The 21,479-nt window shown below is 27.4% G+C and overlaps 2 protein-coding genes across 2 annotated transcripts in view; both read left to right on the top strand.

Moving 5' to 3' along the window:
• Window positions 1–49: 49 nt before the first annotated feature.
• LOC113379508 (protein artichoke-like) lies at window positions 50–17,182 on the top strand. The gene is made up of 6 exons (XM_026619541.1): window positions 50–73; window positions 1,172–1,318; window positions 2,642–4,368; window positions 12,965–14,364; window positions 14,566–15,060; window positions 17,103–17,182. Exons 1-6 carry the CDS (start codon window positions 50–52, stop codon window positions 17,180–17,182), a joined length of 3,873 nt encoding a protein of 1,290 aa, XP_026475326.1.
• Window positions 17,183–18,356: 1,174 nt separating this feature from the next.
• The window catches only part of LOC113379492, a 9,279-nt gene continuing 6,156 nt past the window's right edge, over window positions 18,357–21,479 (top strand). The window contains exon 1 of the mRNA XM_026619540.1: window positions 18,357–20,270. Within this exon, the coding sequence (XP_026475325.1) occupies window positions 18,463–20,270 (1,808 nt within the window). The 5' untranslated portion in view covers window positions 18,357–18,462. The remainder of the gene's footprint in view (window positions 20,271–21,479) is intronic.

The raw sequence follows: 21,479 nt of genomic DNA, 5'->3' as shown, positions 1-21,479 counted from the left end.
TTATTTTCTTAGCTCTATTTAAACCTGATTGTATGAAATCATCTACAAAATGCCATGGATGTCCTCTGTAAAGGTAAATTGGTTCATTATGAATTATTATTATATTAATCTTATTTATAGTCATTTTTATAATACTTCTTATATTATAACAACCAATTAATATTCCCAACTTTCCGTAGAGTAAGTTATAGAAATCGCAAAAGAATCGAAAATGAAAATTTTTATATATCTTTACGTTTCAGTGGTTTATGAACATTTTGGCATGGATGTAGGTATACGGCATGAAAAAATGGATATAGGTATCTGTATGTGTGTGTATGCGTTCGAATATAAATTTGCGTGGACGATTTTGGGAACACGGTACAACCGATTTGAATGATTCAAAAAACATTCAATTCCCATTGATTAGTTTTTGGAAAAGGCAGGTCTAGCCGTTTCGAAGATACGGGGCAAAAAGTGCCAAAAGTGATAACTCAGTTTTTTAAAACTGAGTTCAAAAAACATTTTACTTGTATTGATAAAATAAACAACTGATTTTTGGAAAGGCAGGTCTAGCGGTTCCGGAAATCGAGTAGAAAAAGTTGAACAAAATGGCATTTAGCGGACAAAAATGATCATTAGATATATGCATATAAAATTATCAGATATTATTTAGATATGTTTATAAGTATAAATTTTGTTTACATTTCTATGGGTTTCATAATATTGTTTGTCCGTTAGACGGCTACGCGGCGCTTACGCGCTTCGATTTGAAAAAAGTTCAAAATTTCCAAAATACTTTATGATATAAAAACAACGTTTTACTAAAAAAGATCCATTTCTTTCAAAAATTCCCGAATTCTCAAAAATATTTTTTTTAAGTTTCCAAAAATATTTTGATCATTTTTAAAAAGTAACAAATTAATTTTTGGTACGGAAAGTTCCAGCAATTTGCCTTAAGCCACTATGCCATACACCACTAGTAATTTTAAATTTATCTTAAAGGTTTGTCAAATACATCTTTTAGCACATATTACATTTATCGCCAATATGTTATATACAACTTATATGTTATTTACGAAAAAATAATATATTTTATACAAATATTGACAATTATATCAACATCTTAGGATTGATGTTGATATCATTTTGAAAAAATTTAAATTATTGTTACTAAGTATCAATTTTTTAGTTAAAATGCTGCCCTTGCAAAAAGAATGTAATCAGAAGGAAATTGACTGTCGAATTAGATAAAGATTTAAAGTTCAGTTTGTGTTTGTACGCCTTTGTGTTGATATACATTAAAATAAGTTTAAAATACTTGGAACAAAATGCACAAGTAAGTTGAAATTATGCATATTTTTTAATTGGTAAAAAAATTTAACACTGATATTTTTCAAATTTTCAATGAACGAAATTTATAATTATGTAATTTATATGTTTCAGAAACAAAAAGTTATGTCTGAATATTACCAAGTTTTCTTACCATGTTTAATTTAAATATAATATAAAAATATTTGTACATAGAAGTTTCACAAATTTAGAAAAAAAATAGCTATTGCTAAACTTCAATCAAATTTTTTGGCATCGACTGAATAATATTTGTAGCTACTTACTTTATTTTTTAAAATAGCCCAATTATCTTAAACTGTATTTTTACCTTAATTTTTTATTTAATTTAACCAATTTATCTTTTTAATTTATTCATTTTTATCTCTGGTGAATGTGTAACATACCAATGTGTGTAACATTGCTATGTTACATAATACATCAATTTCTTATTAAATTATTTTAAATTTTAATTTTATTTCGTTTTTTTTTAATACTCATCACAAATTATCACTATTCACCATGTATAATTTCATTAATTTTTCCAATTTTTCATAACGATCTTAGTTTTCACTTTAAATGTAATAAAGTTAAAGATTTCTCTCAATTTTTTAAAGAATTAATCAAAGATTTTTAATTTTTCTTAATATTGATTGAATGTACATATTTATTATTTATATCTTATTTATCAAATTGCTATTAAATTAATTTAAAGTGTAATTATAATTGATTTCTATTCAGAAAATTTCAGAAAATTTATAATTAATTATTCTCATAAAATTAATATCTCCAAACAATCTTATGTTATTACTATTGGTTACAATATTTAAAATTTAAATCTTATTTGTTGTCCATCAAATTTAAATTTTTCGGCAGCTGTGATAATTTTTATTTAGAAAAATTATAATTTCTCAAACGTAGCAAAAAAAAATCGCGAATCCATTTGTTTTCGTGACTTTCTTAAATTTGTAAGAACTTATTAATTTTTGGCTCTTACAGTTCCCAGTAAATGATAGAAAAATGTCCAAAATTATGGTTTTATCATTTATACAACTGTCTTTGAAAATGTTTTTTCTTAATTAAATAAATGATTTGGAGGTTTGAATCTTTTTGGTCACTATGTGCAACCTGTTTTATCTTTTTTTCAAATTTTTAATTGTTGTTTCAATTTTTGTATGGTAGGATTTATTAATCAGAATTGATTTATATGAATTCTTTCAGGAACTTTCTGGTCGTGCTGATTTTGTTCCAATTCATTGAAAATATTTCTAATTATTATCAAAATTCTGATGAAATTAATTTGTATGATTATGGAGAAGAACTAATAATTCAGCCACAGAAACAATTGAGTTGTAGTTCCAATACATATTACAATAATTATGGCAATAGATATAACCATAATACAACATGTCTTTTTGCAACTAAAAGTAACATCATACGAGATCGCAGCATTTTTCAAAATGTTGATAAACTTTATTTCGAGGACAGTAATATACAAGAATTTCAACGAGGTATAGTTGATCAATATTTTACCAATCGCCTTAAATTATTAAATCTTGCAAATGTTCAATTAGAAAACATAGAAGTTAATGCTTTATCCGGTCTAAAACAATTGCAATATTTATATTTGAATGACAACATTATGCAAAAATTATCACCCGGCATTTTCGCCGGACTGGATAATTTACAATATTTAAATCTGTCGCAAAATCAAATATCAGAATCATTGGACAAAAGAAATTTTACAGGAATCGAATCAAATTTGAAGACTTTAGATTTAAGTTATAATAGAATTAATTTTATTAGAAAAAATTGTTTTGCTGCATTCTCTCAATTAGCTGTTTTAAATATATCTCATAATCATCTATCGACTCTGCCTTCATTTTCTGAAAATATGTTGTTAGATACCATTATTTTGTCGTACAATAATATAAGTAAAATAGAAGATGACACTTTTCCAAAAAAATATTCGATAACGACTATCGATTTATCCAATAACAATTTGTCAGTGCCTTCAATTGGTTCTGTTTTAAATAATTTTAAGAAAATATCAAGTTTAAAATTGGGCAATAATTACATAAAGGATATAGAAAAAATTTTAAGCAATGTTGAAGTCAACCAGTTGTCAATTGAGAATAATCCAATTGATAGCATAGCTGGAGGTTCATTTTGTTCAGAACTAGTTGTAAGTCATCTTAATCTAAAGATTTTGACAAATATTTCCTTGTGTAACACCGGCACAGTTATCAAAGCATCTCATAATAATTTAGAACAAATGCCAGTGTGGACAGATATGCAGGAGGTCAAAGTAGTCGAACTGCAACATAACCAAATTTCAAAAATTCCTCTAGGAATTTTCAAGGATCTCAAATCTTTAAATGTGTTAAGACTGGACAGGAACAAAATTGAATTTTTAGACACTGGTGTGTTTTCTGGATTGCGTGCACTAAAAAGTTTGAACTTATCTTTCAATGCACTATCCCAGATAGATCATCATATATTATTTGGAATGAAAAATTTGGAAGATCTTTATCTTGGAGGCAATAGGTTGACCACATTACCGCACGATGACATGTTTAAAGTACTTCCGAGTTTGAAGAATTTGGGACTTAATAAAAACCATTGGTATTGTTTACAATTGATGAGTATATTGAAATCCATGGAAGACCATAAAATTGAAATTGTGCATCATGGAGAAGTTGATTACCATGTTGCAAATTTGGATGGGATACGTTGTTGGCCAGAAAACAGAACCGATGTTTATGAAGTCAATACTGCAAATAGTCTAAATGAGACAAAAGAATCAGGTGTGGTTACTAGTTTGACTACAACCACGCAGTTGACCACTTTGCCAACTACAACAAGAAAAGTTACTTCACTGCCAACTACACAAATTACGAGCAAACGAACTTCTCCATCAACAACTACAAAATTAGAGACGACAACTGAATCTTTGGCACAAACTTCAACAAATTTACCATCACCAACTTTAAGCAACTTCAACAAACCATCTGTGACAATTTTTGAGGCTGCAGTAAAACAAATGATGCAAGCTGAAAGGTTATATCAAGATGAATCCAGCAAAAGAGTTGATGACAAATTTAACAAAATACAATCTGGAATATATGAAATGAAAAATATATTTGTTATTCTTGTAATTCTTGTAGCATGTGTCTTATGTATACAATTTTATAAATTTTATAGCAAAAACATCAGGAAACGTTCTCATGTAATTTCTATGAATACAAGTCAACAGCCATTAACGACAGAAATTGCAATGTAATATGTTGTAATTTTGTATAGAAATATTTTATATTTTAATAATTGTATATTGCATAATATAAAAATGACTAGATATTTGAACTAATAGTATTGGTTTATGTAAAAGTACGAACCTGGGGTAGTGTACAAATATTTTTAGCTCATCATTGGTCCGATAAGGTTTTGGCACCACCACGTGGTTTAAGGATCTATTTTACCAAGACAAATGTGTTTTTATATTATTTTATAAATTTCTATTTATACATCGAACTAGTTATAGTTTAATATATAATTTAGACCTAGTGAATATTAATTTCAATTCAGTTTTAGTGTCTGTCTGTGTGTTTTTATAAAATTATTTGGAAGTGGTAATATATTATTTTCATTTCATGACTATTGTGCAGTACAGGTATTTCTAATGTTTTCATATTTAATTTTTCTAAGAGAAATTAGAATTTGATTAGGCATTTCAATGTAATTAAATTGATATATTTAATTTCATTAATATACAAACGTGGTAGGATCTTAACCTAAAAATATTTTTCATTATGTATTTATTACTTATATTATATAAGTTCAAAATTCAATGTCATATTAGCATTATTATTATTATTATTATTATTATTATTATTATTATTATTATATATTATTATTATTATTATTATTATTATTATTATTATTATTATATAATTTTAAATACTATATGGTTTAATTTTGCATTATTTTGTATTAAATTATTTGTAAACTAAGACAAAATCATAGTTTTATTTTATTTGAAATAAAATATTTTAATTTTTTATACATTGTATAATTAAGTTTTGACTTTCTGGCATACATTTTTAAACGAAGTATGAATATATTAATTAAAAATATATAATCTGAGCATCCAGGTTTTAAATAAGTTTCCTCAAAAATAAGAATTATATTACGTTTTGATTGACCACAGTTTTTTAATGGGTGTTTTTAATAAAATTGAACATATTAGCATAATGTGTTGTACTTAAATAATAAACTTGCTAGGATTTTTATTGTATATAAAAATTTATATATTACACAAAATTAAAAATCAAATTATACAAAGTGCAATAACCAGTATTTTTAACTTCCCGTAGAGTAAGTTATAATAATGGGCCAAAAATCGAAAATGAAATTTTTTTGCATATCTTCACGTTTCAGAGGTTTTCGAACAATTTGGCATACCTCGGAAAAAATCGATGTGTTTGTGTCCATTTTTTCTTTCACGTTTTCGGGCGCACGAATCAACCGATTTGATTAGTTTAAAAAACATTCGATTCCTATTGGAAGAGAAATGTGCTGATTAGTTTTTAGCAAAGGCAGGTCCAGCTGTTACGGAGATACGGAGCAAAAAGTGCAGAAAATAGAAGTCGAGTTTTTGAGAGAACGGACTGTCCGATTTGAATGATCTAAAAAACATTCAATTTGTAATGATTAGGACAAGGTGATTAGTTTTTGGCAAAGGCAGGTCCAGCGGTTTCAGAGATACAGAGCTAAATGTGCAAAAAATGGCAGGTTTTGAGAGAACTAAGCGTCCGATCTGAATGATTCAAAGAACTTTCTGCTTGTTTTAACAAAATAATTGCTTTTAAAAAAAAAAATGTGTCAATTTTTTTTTCAAAAAATATTTTTTTTATATATCGAAAATAATTCAGGTTTTAATTGTAGTTCTGACTTCAGTTCTAATTTAATTTAAACAAATAATTTCAACTTTGCAATTCAATTTATATAATTCTTATAAATATTAGACAATGTTACAGTATTTATTTATAATAATCTATTTGAATACATTTAATATTTGCCTTAAGGCACGATGCCATACACATTACTTCAGGTTTGAAATTCAATTGAAAGTTAATAATAATTAGTTGATGACAATCAATATTAGTAATAAGTTTTTTTTACATATAAAAATCTCATCGTAATACTTATGTTATAAATAGTATATGTAGTGTTTTTAATATCTAACAGGTGTAGTTTATTATAAAAATTGAATTTAATTAAAAAAAATATATTTTACAAACATTTTCCTTTTTAAAATTATTTAAGTTGAAAACATTAAACGAACAAAATAAGTGTTTTAACAATGGATGGGTATTAAAAAAATGTGTTTTTTCTGAGGCCAACATTGGTCTAATATTTGGTGGCAAACTATAGTATTTGGTGTCAAATTTGATTCAATGCGCCTCGTTGAAAATTCATCACAGATCTATATATAATTTTAATTTTATACTTTTCTAAACCCTGAATCATTCATATTTATAATTGAGGGAATACCCTGTTTCTTTAGATCTTTTATCTATAAAATATGAATGTGAACAATTCCGGATATTTATCAGACTCGTTATGAATACAGCAACTGTTTATATGTCTTTATCTGGTCAAGGATATTTTAAAAATGATTATGACAAAGTATATTATCTAATATTCTACTTATGAATTTTTTACATGTCTGATTATTAAATTTATTGATTTTGAACTTCCCGTAGGATAAATTATAGTAATCGCAAAAAAATCGAAAATGAAATTTTTAATATATCTTTACGTTTTAGAGCTTTCTAAACACTTTAGCATACCTTAGAAAAAATGGATGTATGCGTGTGTATGTGCGGATACAAAGTTTCGTCGACGATTTCTATAACACGGATCAACCGATTTGAATTATTCAAAAAAAATTTCGATTTTGACGTGCTGGTTTTTGGCAAAGGCAAGTCTAGTCTTTTTGAACATACAGGGCAAAAGGAGCCAAAAATAGTTTTTTTAGTTTTTGAAAGAACGGAGCGTCCGATTTAAATAATTCTAAATACATTTTATTTGTATAGACCAAATGGCATTTGGCGGTCAAGAATTATTTATCTGTTATACTGTTATAAATAATGTTAAAAAAATTCAAAAAATTAAAAAGAAAACATGATCGAAATATAAAAAAAACAATTTTTTCATGAAAGTCCATTTTTTCCATAGAATATTTAAAAATCTCATTTTCCCAATTTTCGAAAAATTTTAATTTTTGGCACGGAAAGTTCCAGCAATTTGTCTTAAGGCACGATGCCACGCTCCAGTTAGTTTGAAATTATTTGAAAACTTGGTCATAAAATTTTCAAATATTGTTATAAGCAAAAATATTAATACTATATACCATTATACTATATACTCACGTTTAGTGAGTTTTGACAGAGATAATATTTATCTCAAATATATTTAACAAGGATCTTTGTTCGAGTTTGTAACCATATATATATGTTATATGTAAGTATGCGAATTCAAATTGCCCATCGCAAAAACAAGTTCTCAGTTTCTTTTCAATTGCTAATGTGGTGATACTTATAAATAAAATGAATTACAAGATGAACAAGTAAGTTATAATTTTTTTATATAAAATATTCAAAGTTATTTTTGTTTCTTTTTAGTTATTTTTTTGGAACTTCTATTTAATTTTTCCATAAAATTTGCTTTACGTATTATAATTATAAGCAACATTGGTTTATACAATATAACAAATTCAGAAAGAATTAATATATAGTATCAGCGGTATAAAAAACAATATCACCTTGGATTTTTTCACTCAAAATAATTGCTACAATGATGTGGCCTTTAATTTTTATATTCTCGTACTAAATATTAATTGTTTTCTGTAATAATGATATCTGAATTATATTTTTCTTGATAATAATTCGATATACATTATTACTTAAGATTATATATTAAGCGAATTAATTTGTTTAATACTATCTAGGCTTCATACTATCGCATAACTAAATCACGTTTAATTATAATTATTTTTACGATAATTGTTTTTTCAGACACACACACATATATATATATATTATATATATATATATATATATGTATATATATATATATAATATAAACAGTCAGCTCTACAATAACGCGGTTTCCTATAATAACATGGTTTTATTTCAACCATTTTTAAATGACCCTAGTAACTAGATATGGTTGAAAAAGCTTTAAATATAAATTTTATTATGAACTTGTTAAAAATGCCAGTTTATATCATAGTGTAAGACGACATTCATTTTAGTAGTTCCAAAGCAAACTTGTTTGAGCCAAAGTGTTTCTAAAATAAGTTTTGTTGGAAAACAGTTTTTCAATTTTATTTTTGTTTATTTTGTTTATTAAAAGTAATTTCAGATTTGTCTTGCATTTCAACTATGTGAAGAAGATATTTATGTTTACGTCAATAAATCCGCCAGTTTTATATTTTCTGGGAGTTTCATGTCATTCTGAATCGATTGAACTAAAATAAGAAAAAAACTAGCTGGTATTGGTATTTTGCCTTCAGGCAAGATACTTGAAATTCCCGATATGTGCAAATAATCGACTTAATCAAAAAAAATATTAATTTATTAGTGATTAAAAGTATTCTGAGTGGATTTATTACACATAATTGAAAACGAACGATCACGTTAACTCGGAGTATTTTCTAAAAGCAAATTTTCAAAAATCAATAATTTTTATAATTGAACGAGTTTCCGTGAGACAAATTTTAAATTTAACAAACTTTGAAAAAAACTACTCATTCTCTCAAATTTTGATGATTTTTTTAAAATTAAACTACTTGTCGTAAAGCCGTAATATTTCAGTAAGTTCTGTAAGACCATGATATATATCGTCAAAAAAGTTCCTCAAGCCGGCTTAATTTGTTTTCAACAGTTAATTATAAGAAAACGGCTCGGTAGAGATTCATCTGAAACTAATCAATATCATTCCCACCTAATATCTTTTGAACAGTTTTTGAATTTTTAAAATCAATTCGGTAGTATGAGCTTAAATGTGGACGATAATGTTAACCTTTTTTTTCAAATTACAAAGAAATGGCTCGGCAGATCGCCGCACAAAACTGACAGAGGATAGTACTCATTGAGATACATGAACTGGATTCTAAATTTCTGAAATCGGTTCAGGCGTTTTAGAGAAATCGGCGATCACAGGTCTAGTTTTGACAAACGCCAAAAAACGATAATAATTTTTGCAAAGAATTATGAAAACTACATGACTTGTCGTAGGACCGTAATATTTTCGTATGATCTATAAGACTATGGTATCTACCGTGAAAAAAAAAATCATAAAAATCGTCAAAAAATAATTTTGAACATTTCATTACAAGAAAACGGTCTGGCCAATCATCACCATTTACTTATCAGGTCGATTTCCAACCAATATCTTTCGAATGGTTTTTGAATTTGAAATATTTTTCACTTTTCAGCGATTTACACAGAAACAGCTCGGCCGATCGCTGCACAAAACTGAGAAAAGATAATCCATAATAAAATACATCGATTGGCTTTTAAATTTTTTAAAACGGTTCAGCCAGTTTTGAGAAAACGTTGGTTTACGACAAAAAATCTGTTCACACACACACACATACTTTTTCCAAATTTGGTCTCATTCGATTCAGAATGGCTTGAAACGTCGAGAATACATAAAATTAGCAAATCGGATTTTTTGATGAAAACAAACTTCTCTTTCAGATAGTTTAAAGTTAAAAATCTCTTCTGATAAATATTACTGACGAAATAACAGATCAAAGTTGTATATAGTGCTATCTATACACCAAATTTACCTATAAAATTCATATTTTGCATTGGTTGAATAATATAGTTATAATTTCGTAAAATTTCTTTAAAATTGCAAATAAGATAAAACGGATTCAATCGTTTGCCTTCTAGCTGTTCTATTTTACTCCATCAATGGGGTAAAAAAGACCGAGTGATAAATTTTTGGAAAACAACAAAAAACACATTTCTGCAATAATGATTTAGTTGGGAGGTTTACTGAAGATAGTCTGATAGTTGTTTGTTTGAAATGTGTTATTTGTTGGGATATAATTGATATGATTTTTATTATATATTTTGCTGGAAGTCAAATTGGACCTTTGTACCCCGCCCTGTTCGAATTACTAAATTAATATATTGGTTTTTCTTTGATGTAGTCGATTATGTGCACATATCGAAATGTTTATGTAACATGCCTCAAGAGAAATTACTATTTACACCTAGTTGTTTTTGCAAGTCCTTACTTATTTTGAGTTTTCTATAACACGATTTCCATACAATTATGGTTTATACAAAAACCGAGATTTCAGAAAACCGGTTTTAGAATTTTAATTTTACTAAAAACCGGTTTTAACCGGTTTTCGAATTTCATATAGAAAATAAATTTTTGCTCGAATATTCTGTTATTTACCCGCAAATTTAGTGTAATATAGAATAGTATTTGACTAAATTTATTTATCGTTCAATTTTATGGATAGTAAACAAAATTATTTTAATTTTAATTAGTAGAACTAAAAAATAATAGTTTATCCTAATTAAATAACTTTAAAAATAATTATTTGTTATTCATGCATCATTTTCACATATAAGAATGAAAATATTTTTATGGTAGTGAAAGAAACGTTTTTCGAATAAATTAAAATAATACATTTTTAAATAAAAAAAATTCATTAAATATAAAATTAACTAGCTGTAAGTGGAATTCTGTCTTGAGGCAATTATGGCATCGTGCCTTAAGGCAAATTGCTGGAACTTCCCGTACCGTAACGAAATGTTCGAGGAATACTGAATGTTTTCAAATAGATTATTATAAATATTGTAACATTGTCTAATATTTATAAGAAATATATAAACTGAATTGCAAAGTTGAAATTATTTGTAAAGTATAAGTACTATAGTTCTAATAACTATAGTCGGAATTAAAAATAAAATCTGAATTATTTTCGATATACAAAAAATTAAAAAAAAAATTAAAAAAAAGTTGAAATTTTTTTTTCCAAAATCAATTATTTTGTTAAGACAAGCAGAAAGTTCTTTGAATCATTTAAATCGGACGCTTAGTTCTCTCAAAAACTGCCATTTTTTACATATTTAGCTCCGTATCTTCGAAATGGCAGGACCTGCCTTTGCCAAAAACTATTAAACACTTCTCCCAATCATTACTAATTGAATGTTTTTTAGATCCGTTACTCCGTTCTCTCAAAAAGTCGATTTTTATTTTCTTAACTCTTTGCTTCGTATCTCCGAAACGGCTGGACCTGCCTTTGCCAAAAACTAATCAGCTCTTTTCCCTATCAATAGGAATCGAATGTTTTTTTAACCATTCAAATCGGTTGATCCGTGCGCCCTAAAACGTGACTGGAAATTTGTATCTATACATACATACACACGCACACACATACACACACACACACATCCATTTTTTCTGAGGTATGCCAAAACGTTCAGAAACCTTCAAAACGTCGAGAAATGTAAAAATTTTCAATTCCGATTTTCGGCCCATTACAATAACTTACCCTACGGGAAGTTAATAAATATTAGATACATGTTGACATACTTGTTAATATCAATTTTATTTTAAAAACAATTAAACTAAACTTTTATTTATGTTCTAAGCAATTTTAATTAATTAATTTTAAATATTCTAATTGTTTTTTGTTTCATGAAATATGATTTTAAAAAATTGAGAACGTCTATCAAATTGCTACTTAAACGTGTCCTTTGTTTACTCACAATATTTCCTGAAATAGAAAAAACTCTCATACTTGCGAACAAATTATGCTTAATTGTTTTTAAAGCCTGATATAATAATTCTAAGTTTTTGTTCTTTAATTTGTGGCTTCTAGGGTTTGAAACTTTTTTTAAAGTTTGAGTAGAGGAAGTTACTTCTTCAAGAAGAAGTCACACTGATTTAAATTAATATATACACTGGTATAAAAATCTAAATTATTATATATAAAACCTTACTGGGAACTATTGCAGACTCATAAGATATCAAATGCTATTGAAACGATATGATTTCAAGAATCAAAACGCTTTCATCTATCTTTTATATTTGGCTATATTTGTCATTTTCCAATTATACAGTGAAAACCGACTTTTTGCACTAAAAACCGGTTTTTGAATTTCATAATTTTCGCCAAAAAAACGGTTTTTAAAACCGGTTTTTGAAAACCGATAAACCCTGCATACAACGCTATAGTACTGCCGGGAATTGTTCGTTAAATCCGAGTTTAACTTAGTTTCCATATTACACTGTACGCAACTCACCGCATTATTGGAGGGTTGACTTGTATAATTATTATGTCTTACTTTCATCTTAATATCTTTAATTTTCAGACAATTAATTTGGTTTTTGATAGTAATGTCCTTCATCGATAATTTGTTTTGCTTCAAATATCAAAACCTGACGATCAATGTTTAGAACCTGCTGAACATGATATCTATTGTGAAGATCTTAATGGAAGACCTTTGATCTTTGAAGATCCTTATGAAAGGAGGAGTTATTTCCAATGCAAATGGGCAACCAAATTCAATTTAGAAACTATTATACCGCACATATTAAATTATGAATTTTATTTAAGTTTTATCGACAGTGTTATAGAAGAAATACCAAACGGTGTCTTTGATGACTATCGAGTAGATATTATTCGAAGTTTGAACTTGGAAAACGTCCAATTGAAGAAGATAAAATCGAATGCCTTAGACGGATTAAAAAATTTACAAGAATTAAATCTAAACAACAATGCTATTAGAAGCATACAACAAGGTTGTTTCAATACACTAACTGATTTGCAAACTCTTAGAATATCTCACAATGAATTATCTGGGAAACTTAATGAAAAAAACTTTACTGGAATAGGAACACTACTCAAGGAATTAGATTTAAGTTTCAATAACATTGAAGAATTGGAAATGAATTGTCTGGCACATTTCGAAATGCTTACTTCAATCGATTTATCGCATAATTTATTATCTGGAACATTAGCAGAACAATTTTTTTCTGGAGAAAATTCAGATTTAAAAGTACTTGATTTGAGTTTTAATCAAATTGAACACATAAAAGTAAACTATTTTTCAAATTTAGCAAAATTGGAATCTATAAACTTGTCCAACAATCGTTTGTTCAAAGCTCCATCTTTTGCTTATAACAACGATATAAAATATCTAGATTTATCTAAAAATTTAATTAAAGTTTTTGATGAAGACACTTTTCCTACAGTCTATGAAATCGATTTGCTTGACTTATCGTCCAACGAAATATCTTATATATCACCATATTCTGGTTTTACAAAATCGTCTAAAATAGCAAATTCGAGATTGCAGAACAACAATTTTGTAGACATCAGAAATTTTTTGACAGATATTTTGTTAGACTCATCGCCATATTCTGGATTTACAAAATCGTCTAAAATAGCAAATTTGAGGTTGCAGAACAACAATTTAGTAGACATCAGCAATTTTTTGACTGAACCTAAATTGTTTGAGATATCTTTGCACAATAATCCTATCAAAATAATCAGCAACAAGTTTTTCTGCCAAGATTTAAAAGTGAGTGGAATGGATTTAGTTTCAGTAACAAATATTTCCATGTGCAATACTAGTACAATATTTGATGCTTCTCATAACCAACTTTCAGAAATGCCAATTTGGACAGACATGAGATCAGTACAATATATTTTGTTACAAGATAATGAAATTACTAATATTCCTGTTGGACAATTTGCAGGTTGCACTTTTTTGAAAGGTTTAAATCTAGATAACAATAAAATAACGACTTTGCAGCCTGGCATATTCACCAGCATCAAATGTGCCCGTTTTCATAATGTAGAATATTTAAAATCTTTGAAATATCTTCAAATTTCTCTTAATTCTTTGTCGGGAACGTTAAACAAATTGAATTTTACTGGTTTAGGAAAAAGTGTGGTTGAATTAGACTTAAGTTCTAATAACATCGAAGTTTTAAATGATACTTGTTTTGAAGGTTTGGAAAGTTTAACTTTTTTAAATATTTCTAATAACCGTTTATCAAGATTACCACTTTTTTTAAAAAATACTGAACTGTCTAATTTGATAGCATCGAATAATAATTTGTCAAAAATTGAATCCAATACATTCGCTTCTCTGAATTTGAATCAGCTCGACTTATCCTTCAACAATTTTTCTAACTTTTCACAACTATTAGGTTTAAATTCAATTAGCATTGGAAGTTTAAATTTGCAAAATAATAGTTTTAAGAACATCGTAAAATTTTCAGTAAAAATCAGTGTTTCAAAAGTATCTCTAGACAATAATACTATAACGGGTATTGGATATGCAAATTTTTGTAAAAATGCGACTTTAAGCAATTTAAATTTAGAAGTTATAGAAAATATATCAATGTGTAACACTGGTGATACATTTGATGCATCGTATAATAAATTAACAAATTTGCCAAAATGGACAGAAATGAAGACTGTACGAATTATTAAATTGCAACACAACTTGATTAGTAACATACCAATAGGACATTTTCAAGATTGCTCTGAATTAGTGGTATTAAATTTAGCCAATAATTATATAGATTCTTTGGGCACTGGAGTATTTTCTGGATTGACTACTCTTCAATCCCTGCAATTATCTTTCAACTCCTTGCCAAATGTCAATCATTATAATTTATTTGGATTGGATAATTTGAAAAGTCTTAATCTATCAAACAACCGAATAGTAAAATTAGATTTTGCTATGAAACCGCTTTTTCAAATGCTGCCAGAATTAAAAATCATAGATTTAAATAGAAATAATTTTATTTGTTCATATCTAATGCCTATATTACAAACAATGAAACAACTTGGTGTCAGCGTTGGTAGAAATTTGGACTATAATGTAACAAATTTAGGTGGTATTTTATGCAGATAACTTAACTTAATTAATGACATAAAATTCTTAAAATTATAAATTACTATTTCAATTAAAACCAGTAAATTTGCATAAATTCATCCAGTTAAGCTAATTATTGTGTAAGACATGTACTAAAATATATTATATTACATTTAAGTATATTTGTAGTATTTTTTGGAGGAATTGATATATATATATATATATATATATATATATATATATATATATAAATACTCATTTATAAAGATAAAATATGTTTATATATGTAGATATGCAATTGAGAATTGTCTGGTAAAATAGATAAGCTTTTGTAAATCAGTTTGTTTTCAATTGCCAATTTAATAATTAAAACCAGTGATGTATGGCATCGTGCCTTAAGGTAAATTGCTGGAACTTCCCGTACCGTAACAGAAGATTCGAGGAATGTTAAATGTTTGCGAATAGATTTTTATAAATACTGTAATAACATTGTCTAATATTTATGAGAATTATATAAACTCATTTAAAAACTCATTTAATTATTTATTTAAAGAATATAAGTGTTTTTTAGAATTTTAGCAGGAAAAAAAAAATTCTTGAAAAAAAATTATTTTTTTCCCCCCAAAGCAATTGTTTTGCCAACACAAGCAGAACGTTTTTTGAATTATTAAATCAGATGTTTGGTTCTCTCAAAAACTGCAATTTTTTGCACATTTAGCTCTGTATCGTCAAAACCGCTGGACCTCCTTTTGCCAAAAACTAATCACCACTTCTCCCCGTCATTACAAATTGAATGTTTTCTGGATCATTCAAATCGGATGCTCCAATCTCTCAAAAATTCTATTTCTATTTTCTGCACCCTTTGCTCCGTATCTCCGTAACGTCTGGACCTGCTATTGCCAAAAACTAATCAGCACAACTCCCTTAAAATGTGAATTAAATACTGTTTAAACAATTGAAATCGGTGATTAGTTTTTGGCAAAGACAGGTCCAGCCGTTTCGAAGATAGAAGCTGAATACACAAAAATGGCAGTTTTTGAGAGAGCATTCGATTTGAATAATTCAGAAAATGTTCTGCTTGTGTTGGCAAAACAATTGCTTTGGGGGGGAAAAATTTAATATTTTTTTCAAAAAATTTTGTTTATGTATATCGAAAAAAATTTAGTAATTTTAATTCTTGCTAAAGTTCTAAAGCTCGCTTATATACTTCAAATAAATAATTTTAACTTTACAATTCAGTTTATATACTTATCATATAAATATTACACATCATTACAATATTTTTAATAATCTATTCGAAAACATTCAATATTCCTTGAACATTTCGTTACGGTACGGAAAGTTCCAGCAATTTGCCTTAAGGCACGATGCCATATACCACTAGTTAAATCATTAGTTATCTACTTTTGAGCACCCTATCTATTCAATATTTTAGTAAAAATTGTTTAACTTATAATGAACTACTAATTTTAAAATTGGTTGTTTTATATCATCTAACTACTAGATTAAATTACTTGTAATCATTTTTATAATGAAAGTTATAAATATATAATAATAAGTATAAGATATCTTGTGTATATTATTTGTATAAATATGAGATATATATTTTTATAAATAGATATCAATTGTTATTAAAAATTTAATCAGAAAAGGATTGTCTGTCGAAGTAGATAAGTCTTCGCAATTCAGTTCCAATTCAACTGTCTGTGATGTGAGACATTATAAAATTACAAGATGCACACGTAAGTTTAAACTTTTTTTGACATATTTGCTAAAAGTATGATTTAGTTTAGTTATTAGTTACAAATCTTCTATTTAAAAATTTATGCCTCAATATTTTCATAAAATTTATGTTTTATCCAGTTATATCTGGCGCACCCATCGGATATTGCGCATGGATTTTATGTCGTGAAAATCGAGGTAAAATTTTGTTTTGGGGCTAAATGCCATTTACAACTAATTATTTATTAATTTTATAGCTTCAAAATATTCTCATTATCTTTGAATATAATTTTCTAATTTTTTTCTCAAATATTGCAATCTCTATAGCCAATTGTTTTGGCTATAATTAATTTGCCACATGAGGCAAATATTCGTCAATACTCAAAATTTTTCCACTTCTCCATTTATTTCAAATTAGTAATCCATTCAATTGCATAATTAATTTATATATATATATATATATATATATATATATATATATATAGCCTACCCTCCTATAACGTGGTTCTCAGGAATGTGATTTCCATTTATGCGCTGTATAGAAGTCGGCACTTTTTGTCAATTATTCTATTCAGTTCATATATATATATACGAGGTCTGTTCAAAAAGTACCCGGAATTACTAATAATTAAATTTCGCGGGTCTGGAGTGTCTGATTGTCAAATTTTTTTTTTATTGTGTTGGTATACATGCCCCTAAAGTATGATGAAATTTTCATCAGCTATATTCACTGTTTACTTTGTCTGTGGTAGTCGCTAAGGTTCGACGTGTTTTTCTGAGCTCGGCGATTTTTACAATGGAAGAATTGAAAAGTCAAAGAATTTGTATTAAATTTTGCGTAAAAAATGAAATAAAGTGTTGCAAAGTGCAAAAATTCACCAGATATGGCTCCGTGTGACTTTTTCCTATTCCCAAAGTTGAAGAGACCCATGAAAGGACGGCGGTTTTCCTCGATTGAAGAAATAAAGGCCGAATCGCTGAGAGTGCTCAAGGACATATCAAAAAGTGAATATCAAGGGTGCTTCGAAAATTGGAAAAAACGCTGGCATAAGTGTATTATATCTGGGGGGGACTACTTTGAAGGGGACCACATTAATGTAGACGAATAAATAAATATTTTTTTGAAAAAACGAAAATTCCGGGTACTTTTTGAACAGACCCTATATATATATATATATATATATATATATATATATATACCATGACTGAGCAAAACATTATAAATTTTAGGAAGCTGCAGGCTATTTTAATTCTACTTCTTTGTGTGAAGAATATTTCAAATATGGAATTTAGTATTCAACAAGAAGACCCATGCAAGTTTCAGAAAGAAATGGTCTGCAGTGTCAAAGCTGGACGAAATTATGACAATCAAAATTATTATCGTCACATATTCGAAAAAACATGCCAGTTTGCAAACAGAACTAACCTGATACGTAGTTCTGAACACTTTCTTGACAATACTTTACTATATCAATTTTCCAACAGCTGTTTAACAGATATAATGAATGGTGTCTTTGATCGAGCTAAGAACAATATTCTTAAAAAATTAATTTTAACGAATGTGCACTTGCAAAAAATATCAAAAAACGCTCTGTCCGGGTTGAAAAACTTGGAAACATTATATTTAGATCAGAACCAATTAGAAAACATTGCTTCTGGTGTTTTAAACGGTTTAAAGAATTTGCAATATCTTAATATTTCCAGAAATAGGCTTGCTGGGTCTTTGGAAAAACAAAATTTTACAGGCGTCGGAATTGAATTAAAAACTTTAGATTTGAGTTTTAATCGTATTGAGTTCATAAAAATTGATTGCTTGGAATGGTTTGCTGAATTACGCGTTTTTAACATCTCTCATAATCGTTTAACAACTCTGCCTTCGTTCACTTATAATGTGAACTTGAACCATGTTATAATATCCAACAATAATATAATTGAAATTGGAGATAATACTTTTCCGAGAAAGGATAGTATGGACTCAATTGATTTATCTTATAACAACATATCAATAATATCAAAGACTTCGGGATTACATTGGTACAACATGATATCAAGCCTAAAATTGGATAACAACTCTCTGAATGATATAAGCACAATTGTACGAAATACTAAAATTAGTCAATTATCAATTAAAAATAATCTTATTGATAACATCACATGTGGTTCATTCTGCTCAGAATTAGATGTGAGTCATCTAAATTTGACTATTTTAACGAATATTTCTTTGTGTAATACTGGAACAGTTTTTAAGGCATCTCACAATAATTTGAAACAAATGCCAATATGGACAGGCATGGAGATGGTAAAAATAGTTGAATTGCAGTATAACAAAATTTCAAAAATACCTTTAGGAACTTTCAAAAACTTTAAGTTTTTAAACTATTTGAGACTGGACAATAATAAAATTGCATTTTTAGATACTGGGGTGTTTTTTGGCTTAGGATCTCTGTCAAGTTTGAACTTGTCTTTTAATGCACTCTCGACAATTGATCACCACGTTTTATTTGATTTGAGATTACTGACAACTTTATACCTCGAGGGTAATATGTTGACAACCTTGCCTATTGAGGATATATTCAAAGTATTACCTAATTTAGAAAATTTAGGTCTGAATAAAAATCACTGGCATTGTGCAACATTAATGTCCATATTGCAATTTATGATGGGTCATGGAATTAAGCATGTTCATCATGAATCATTGATTGGACATGTTCCAAATTTGGGTGGGATTCGTTGTTGGCCTGAAAATAAAACTGATATGATATTTGATAATAGCACTAAAATTAGTGGAACAAGTGGAAGTACTATTTTGACTGGAATCACGGAATTTACGACTGTGCCTACTACAACCAGGAATGTCACTATCATTCCAACTGTGGAAGATGCAGTGAAGTCTACTACACCAAATTCTTTATCAACGACTACAAAACTGATCAAACCAACTATGCTTTCACAAAATACTTCCTCAACTCATTTCATAACTTCAACCATCTTTAATAAACCAACTGTAACTTCAACCATCTTCAATAAATCAACTGTGACAAATTTTGGAGCATCTGGAGATCCATCGAAACAATCTGAAAAATTGTATCAAGATCGTTTACCTGTGATGGATGAATCCATCAAAAGAGTTGAAGCAAAAGTAGAATCTGGAATTTATGAAATAAAAAATATATTTGTAATTCTTGTAATTCTTGTAGCATGTGTCTTATGTATACAAATTTACAAATTTTATAGCACAAACATCAGAAAACGTTCTCATTTAATTGCAATGAATACAAATCAACAGCCTTTAACAGCAGAAATTGAAATGTAAAAGTTTGTAGTTTAATGTAGATATATTTTGTACATGTTATATGAATGTTTATCATAGTTTATTATTAGTCGTATATTATATTTAATATAAATAATTATATATTATTTTGAATAATATGTTGGTGTGAAAATATTTCAGTTCATCATTGGTGCTGGCACTACCAAGTGGTTTGAACATTTTCTTCCATATTCTGGATTAAGCAACTTCATTTATTTACATTGAACTCAGAGTTTTTCAAAGCCAATTTCAACATAATTTTAGTGTTTGTTTGTTTTCATAAAAATGTTTTAATTTTTTCATTTACATATAAATTACAATCTGCCTATAGATATACCTTGAGTAATTGATTTAGAAATTAAAAGTGGCATTTTCTAGAAGAAAAATCTATTCTTGTACTACATTATAATGTAAATTTTATATTATTAATGTTTCGAAATTGGTAATAATTATTTCGATTGTTTGAGTACAGGGATGGTCAATACTATCAATATTAGTTTATTTCCTATAAATTACATTTAGACATTTTGTAATTAGGTGAATACATTTACTAATTTTGGCTTCTAAAAGGATATATAACATATATTTTTATAATACTATATAAAGGTAATATAGTATTTGAATATAATAATAGAAGATTTCACAAAAAATATACTTGCAATTTAAAACTAAGCTTGCGGACTACATTAATACTTTAAAACACAAAATTTTTAGAAGGATTTTTTCAACTATTTGTAATAATAGAACAATAAATAAAAGGAATGATCTTAACACGTTGTGCGAATAAAATCTCTTTTATTTAGATAATATTTCCAAATTTCTCACAAAACAATAGTAATGTCGCGCAAAAAATTTGCAATTAGTTCCACATATGTGTAAAATCTTGGTAAAAATATTTAAAAAAATCTTTTCTCCATTAAATCTTCAACCAGTCTACGAATAACACATATTATACACACTATCTACTTGTAATTTTTTAAAATTAGTGTTATGTGAAATATTACAAATTTAATGTTTATATTACATAGTGTAGTGCATTACCATATCCTGATACCATGGATTATTGAATTTTCTATTTTACCACTAAGATTACCTAATTGCAAGTACCTGTTACTCTTTAAAAAAATTCCAATACAATTGTTCTAGTTTTTAATTTTGGTTTTCAATTTCTAGTTTTCACTAAATGAAGGCTAGGATTATAACCAAAA

The sequence above is a fragment of the Ctenocephalides felis genome, unplaced genomic scaffold, assembly GCF_003426905.1.
Source record: "Ctenocephalides felis isolate EL2017-DRISC unplaced genomic scaffold, ASM342690v1 CF-g0.4_SCAFFOLD_00845, whole genome shotgun sequence".
NCBI lineage: Eukaryota > Metazoa > Arthropoda > Insecta > Siphonaptera > Pulicidae > Ctenocephalides > Ctenocephalides felis.
This window is presented reverse-complemented; position numbering and strand designations above follow the sequence as displayed.

Excerpts from the sequence above, each read along its gene's own strand:
- LOC113379508 (XM_026619541.1), top strand. The coding sequence starts at position 50 with ATGCCATGGATGTCCTCTGTAAAG. Across the intron at positions 74-1,171 it reads CATGGATGTCCTCTGTAAAG|TTAAAATGCTGCCCTTGCAA; the intron begins GTAAATTGGTTC and ends TCAATTTTTTAG. Across the intron at positions 14,365-14,565 it reads AAATGATACTTGTTTTGAAG|GTTTAAATTCAATTAGCATT; the intron begins GTTTGGAAAGTT and ends CACAACTATTAG.